Source organism: Temnothorax americanus, unplaced genomic scaffold (assembly GCF_048541705.1).
Source record: "Temnothorax americanus isolate GAGA-0224 unplaced genomic scaffold, ASM4854170v1 Scaffold8, whole genome shotgun sequence".
NCBI lineage: Eukaryota > Metazoa > Arthropoda > Insecta > Hymenoptera > Formicidae > Temnothorax > Temnothorax americanus.
This window is the reverse complement of record NW_027509802.1, coordinates 5,462,927-5,469,822: the sequence shown is the minus strand read 5'-3', so window position 1 is coordinate 5,469,822 and position 6,896 is coordinate 5,462,927. Positions and strand designations below refer to the sequence as shown.

General features: G+C 37.2%; 1 protein-coding gene across 1 annotated transcript; it reads right to left on the bottom strand.

The window, feature by feature from the left end:
• Window positions 1–5,149: 5,149 nt before the first annotated feature.
• On the bottom strand, window positions 5,150–6,528 carry LOC143907321 (uncharacterized). Its single transcript, XM_077424002.1, has one exon. It carries the CDS (start codon window positions 6,526–6,528, stop codon window positions 5,350–5,352), a length of 1,179 nt encoding a protein of 392 aa, XP_077280128.1. The 3' UTR covers window positions 5,150–5,349.
• Between the last annotated feature and the right edge of the window lie 368 nt (window positions 6,529–6,896).

The following is a 6,896-nucleotide window of genomic DNA, read 5'->3' as shown; positions in this document are numbered from 1 at the left end:
CCTTTCTTTTGCCCCCAGCCCTCCTCTCTTCCCCTCCCTCCCCTTCCCTCTTTCTCGCCAGTCGTCTCTCTTGCCGCTGCCGCCCCAACTCTTCTCCTCGCCGCCTCCTCCTCCACCCATCTCGCAATATTCCTCTCCCTGTCCCACACCAGCTTTCCTTCTTCCTCTTCCCCCCCCCCCTTAGCCCCCTTCTTAGCCACCCAATCCTCCCTGACTGTTTTCTCCTCCCCGACGTCACCCCCTCCTGCAACCTCACCTCCCATCACCTCCATCCACTGTCCCTCTTCGCCGCTCCTGTTCTCTTCCGTCTCGCTTCTCTCCTCGTCTCCTTCCCTCTTTTTCATTTGCCCTCTCACCTCTGTGCTCTCCCCTCACTCCACCTTCCCTTCCCTTCTCTCCAGCTCTCTTCTTATCCTCTCTAACTCGTCCGCTATTCTGCCCCACACCCTCAACATCCCCTGGGACTCCCCCATCTTTTCTCTCCGTCCTCCGTCCCCCCTTCTTTGCGCTTCCCTTCTCCTCCCTCTCTACGTCCCCTCTCCTCGCCCCTCTCTCTCTTTGTCTCTTCCTCTCTCGCCTCCTCTCTCTGTACCTCCCTGGCTCTCCTCCTCTGCCTTCCTCCCTGCTCCTCCTTTTTTCTCTCCGCTCTCCGTTCACACACCCGGCTCCCTCCACTCGATTCCTCCTCTCCCTACAAACAAAATCTCCTTAAAACTTGCCTTCCAACCTCTTTCTCCCTCTCCTCTCGCCCCTCGTGCTTGCGTGTGTGTGTGTGTGCGTGTGTGCGTGCGCCTCCTTCCTTCCTCCAACTTCTCCTTACTTACTTTCAATTCTCCCCTGCTTCCCTCTCTCCCACTATCCTTTTTCTCCGCTCTTTTTCTTGCTTCCCTTGTCGCTCTTTTACTCTTTTTCCTGTCCACTCTCGCCTTTGTCACCTTTGCTCATCCATCCGCCATAACCATCTGCCACGTGCTGTCCTTTCACCTTCCCGCATCGACCACTTCGACCTGCTCGACTTATCGATTTATCGATTTATCGATTTATCGATCCATATTGTGCACCCGCCTTTACCTTCTTCTGTCGTCTCTTACTCTATCTCCTCTGCCGTCGATACCTTCTTTCTCCTCGTTATCGGCTTGCTCTCTTGATCCACTCGCAGCGCCAGCTCTTTCTCCTGTCCTGTGTCCCCGGACCCGACGTCCCGCAGTAGTGCCAATCTACTCTCCCGGGACGGCTACACCGCTTCCGCGCTTCACTCGCCGGGGCCGCATCCCTCGCGCTGCCCTCACGCCGCCGAGCCGTCCAAAGCTGCGAGTCATTCCGACCGTTTGTCCTGTGCTCCGTAGTGCCGCTCTCCCTCCACAGCCTCTCTCTTCTCACGCCTCTTCCCCCTCCTCCTTCTTCTTCTAATTCTAACCTCCAAACACCTCTTATTGATTTTCCTCCTCCGTTCTCCATCCAAGCCATCCCCGACGCCTCCTCCATTTTCACGTCTTCCACCTAGCCTCCTGCACCGACTCCACCACTCACTCCAATCTCTCCACCCTTTAACTCCGCTCAGGGCCCCTTTTTCTTTCCTCTCTTCCCCCGGGCCAACCGTCCCCAACGCTCCTCTCCTAGCGGACCCAATAATTACATTAGTTTTATAATTTTTCTGTCCTTTACACTTACTCTGTCTCTTTTTAACGTATTCTTCATCTCCTTACACACACACACACACACACACACACACACACACACACACACACGCACACGCACACGCACACGCACACGCACGCGCACGCGCACGCGCACGCGCACGCGCACGCGCACGCGCACGCGCACGCGCACGCGCACGCGCACGCACACGCACACGCACACGCACACGCACACGCACACACACACACACACACACACACACACACACACACACACACACACACACACACACACACACACTCTCTCTCTCTCTCTCTCTCTCTCTCTCTCTCTCTATCTCTATCTATCTTTCTAGCTTTCTTTATCAATAATTCGTTAATTTAATTTTATAACTTTTCTGTCATTCGAAACGAACCTCGCAAGTTGACACATGTATATGAAGCATGCCACGCATAAAACAAGAAAATGAGATACCAATTATTAACATTTATATTAAATGAATACATTGCTTTTCGAGATATTGATTTAAAAAATCTTTAAACAAATATTATATTTCTAAAACCAAATATTAACATTTATATTAAATGAATGCATTGCTTTTCAAGATATTGATTTAAAAAATCTTTAAAGAAAAGATATATTTCTAAAACAAAATTTTATTTATTCAAATTTTGACATTTTACCATTATATTTTTTTTCTTTTTTTGGGGGGTAAATATTAAATTTTTTAATATTTTTTTCGAAAACTATGCACTTCATGGCGTTCCCCGTAAAATTTTACCCCTACTTCTTTAAAATTCGGTCAATAAATTCCCAAAAAAATGAAAAATTGTCGACTACCGGTTCCCAAAAAGATCGGCAACGAAAAATTATACACTTTATAGCACTCCCCGGAAAATTCTACCCCTGTTTGGTCTATAATTCTTTGAGATTCAATCAATTATTTCTTGAAAAATTAAAAAAATTAGAAAAACCGGTTTCCAGAAAATCGGTAACGAAAAACTATACACATAGTGGCACTCCCCGGAAAATTCTACCCCTATTTCATATAATTTTGGTAACAATTTGGTTCAGGGGTTTGGGCTGGGTGTTGATGAGTGAGTGAGTGAGTGAGTGAGTGAGTCAGTCAGTCAGGACATCTTCCTTTATTTATATAGATGTATAATAAAAATAGATTTCAATTAACAAGTCCTTTTTTAATTTTAAAAGATATCGTGAATTATATATAAGAAATGTTGAAATTAATTTACTACAAATATTGCAATAAATTTCTAAATTATAAAATATATTATTACGTTGTTGTAGTGTTATACATTTATTATACATATATTTCATTATAATGATACAAATGTATGTATTATAGGAAATGCTACAAATTCATTTTTATACAGAATTTTAAAAACTTTTGCACGAATCATATCACAAGGCCAATCTTTAATAACATTTGATTCAGTTACAACATTAAGGATGTATGTCTGTTCAGTCAAAATAAAAGGATCAAGCTGAAATTTACAGAGATTGTGCACTTATATGTTCTAAAAACCTGTGTTAAATTTCAGATTGATTGTCTGACTCGTTTAAAAGATATTAATTTTTTAATTTTGTATGTGTTCTTATGGAGATTGACAGTTTATCAAACATATACATTCAGAATGTAAAGAAAAAATAAAAAACAAATCTCGGAAAAATTACGGTGTATAGAAGATACATTGGCACAGGTTCTCTATAAATTTCACGATGATTCACTGATTAGTTTCTGAGAAAAAAAGTAAAAACTGCACTCTCGCAGATTTTGGCGTTTGACGCCGAAGACGACTAAAGACGTGGCAACGTCGTTGTTTCATCGGTAACTAATATGGATATTTTTCGCCTTTTTTTGTCGGTTTCCGACATTTTCAGCCGATGTTTATATCCTCCTCAGTCCTATTACTCGTGTCCAAGCGTGGTGACTTCTTTTCATATACATGTGTTACGCACGTGGATTGTACACATTGTATATAGAACCTACAGTTTAACGCCGATTTCGAACGGCAATTTTTTTTTTATTTTTATTTTTTTTTATTTTTAAGAGAAGTTCTCGTGGCAAGATACTCTCGGTGGTTTGCCATTGCCTTCCGAGAAGAGAACGAGCGAATAAAATTTTCTAGCTCTACCGGGAATCGAACCCAGGACCTTTGGCTCAATAGACCAGTGCGCTGTCTACTAGGCCACGCTCGTCCTCGATGTTTATATACAGCATCTGAAATTCACTTGCCCTTATATATTAAAAGCGGGATTTTATTCACTTCAACATTTTTATTTAACCACATTTTTCTAATAATCGGCTGTCAATATACAACAGATACTATGGCTGCGGTCCACTTGACGCTGCAAATGCTTTGGAGCGTTCTTCTTCTCCTTCTTTCTTCATTGAAAGAAAAGAGAAGAGAAATGCTTCGAAGCATTTGTAGCGTCAAGTGGACCGCAGCCTATGACAGTCATGTGATAGCAGTCGGGCGTTCAGTGCAGCCAACAGTTAAAATCGAGCGGTGTTGCCACGTCTTCTTGTGTTATTTGCTCGATATTTATATTTTTTATTCTTGTATTTAGCGTATTATTTTTATTTTATAATAATATTTTGTACTATTGCGTGATATTTTTGATCATATTTAACCGTTACTTTCTATCTTTATCCACATTATACATGTATGATATTTTATTTCTAGCAGTTAGATTCAGGGAAGATTCCCAGCCAAAAGTTTTGAGCCTTTATTAAGAATATTTACAAATACGCTGTTAATAATCATAAAAACTTGTTAAAATCACTTAAATCAGTAACATTAATGTCCTTGTTATGATATTATATAGTAGTAAGCCGTTAAAGTATGCATACAACCGATATATACTGGATTTCTCAGATTACTGTACTTTTGGCTGGGGAGGTATAGGTAATACATCCTTAATACCTAGTTTACTACTAGAAAAACGTGGCAGAGAATATAAATCACTTTCTTGTATACACTCTTTTCCAATTACATACACAATACTTTTATATTTTGCAAAATTTAGAACATTAACAATGGTATTATCTGTAAGTAAAACGCAGTTATTTCTGTCATCACTGATGTCAATACGCTACGAATTTATTGTCAAAATTTTGTATTGACAGTGATATTTCCGAGTATTTGTAACAACACCGTTATAGTGACATTTCTGAACATTGATTTCATTTTCTTTTACATTGAAATTATTTTTTATATCATCTGTTATACATTCGTCATATTCTACCAGTCTTCTCGCGATTTGCTGCAATGGCCTGTCACTTTTTTCTTAATAATTTTTTTAAAAAACAAATATAATTTTTGAATGGAAAGGCGCTGAAAGCCTCCAATGGACCGTACTTCTTAACATCCTTAGGTAGGTGTATTAAATTATGCACATTAAATGTAATATTTCCTTTGCCATAAATTTTTTGAAAACTTTCTACAAAAAGTATTAACAGTTGTTCTGCATACTGAATATTGCTAGAATCCAACACTAAATTGGAATTTGTAAGAATCGAGATACTAACATGAAGCAGTAAAAAATTATTATAAACATCTAATGTTACAATATCTTTTAAAATTACGGGGCCGAAATACAGTAAAAAATGACGAAATTCTGTGGCTTTCCAAAGTTTCCAATAAGAAAGAGACTTTGAACGTCTATTAAAATCAAAAGGTGAAACATATTTCAATTTTTCCAAATTGTCTGAAATTTTTTCAATTTGCGTTTCTGATAATTTATAACTTTTTTTTTACGTCTTTTATTTCCCAACCAATGCTTTATTATTTGCCTCATTACACCAATAAACACTAAATGCATAGGATCTAATGGTACGTTTGATACTAACCCTACATAAGGCAATAAGTTTAAAATGGTTGAGCCATGTTGATAATCTCTATTGTACTCCAAATTTTTAAATTTTTCATCACTTCGTAAATGTGTATTGCAATATATCTCTAAGCTTTTACGATTTGCTAATGGGAAACAAACTGAATTATAATATTCGCCTTCAATAAGACATTTGCTGCAACTATTGTAGCCGTTAGGATATTTTGTATTTAAAATAAATGATTTGGCAGGTGCATCGCATATAAATGCATGAATTCTTACGTTATAAATTTTATTATTGTGTGTAAATTTATTATTTATTAATACTACTGTTTTGTCAACAAAATTTTTCAGAAAAACGTTTGGATCCTGAGGTTTTTTAATTCCATGATAAATACCTACAACATATACACTCTTTAACTCGGAATCTTTGCATAAAATTGTCCAAACGCCTTTTTCTGAAGAATTACCTGATATAGGAGCACCATCAACATTAATCAATAGATTTACAGTGGAAAATTTATGTTTTAATATAAGACGGTTTTCAATAATTTTTTTGATGGCATTTGTTAAGCCTATATGACAATATTGTCCGTTATCCATATTTATAACATTAGTTGATTTTGGCGTTTTTAATAAAGTACGGGAATCTTTAGGAAATTGTGTGTTAGTGTTTTTATTTAATATCGACAACAATGAATTTATAGCATTATGAGGAATTTTGAATTGTTTTGCCCAATATTGATTTTCATTTGGGAATTTTTCATTTTGCGCTGACTCTGCATTTTTTAAATAATCAAATAAATTATCATCACAATGTTGCTCATCATGTACACTACTATCAGAACTACAATATAAAATACTATCAGAGTCACTATTACTGTGTCGATAAGTGATAGAACTAGCAATACTTGTGGCATCGTCATCTTTATAAGTAGATAAACACTGATCAACATAATCAAGTTTATTGTCAACATGAATTTCATTAACTTCAGTCTGTGATGGATTTGTGTCCCTTGTAATTACATTTTCTAACATATTTATGTTATTATTAGAATCTCTATATTTATATCAATATCACTATCTACATCTTTATGTATTGTTAAATTTTTTTGAAATATAGCAAATTATTTTTTAATATTTTGTAATTCAAGTACACTTTGTTCTTTTGCTAAACGATAAATTTGCTTTTTACTTTGAGCTATTTCCCCTTTCCGTACTTTTAGCATTCTGATTTATTACACAAGAAAATATAATAAAATATAATTTTAATTATTACCTTATTTTGAGAACAGCGCAGAATTAAAAACTCGCTTAGCACAAACAATAAATCTTAAACCTGTATAAAAAGAGGTTAGGTTAATAAAAATTAAAACAAATGTAAAATACATATATATATATAACTA

Excerpts from the sequence above, each read along its gene's own strand:
- LOC143907321 (XM_077424002.1), bottom strand. The coding sequence starts at position 6,528 with ATGTTAGAAAATGTAATTACAAGGGACACAAATCCATCACAGACTGAA.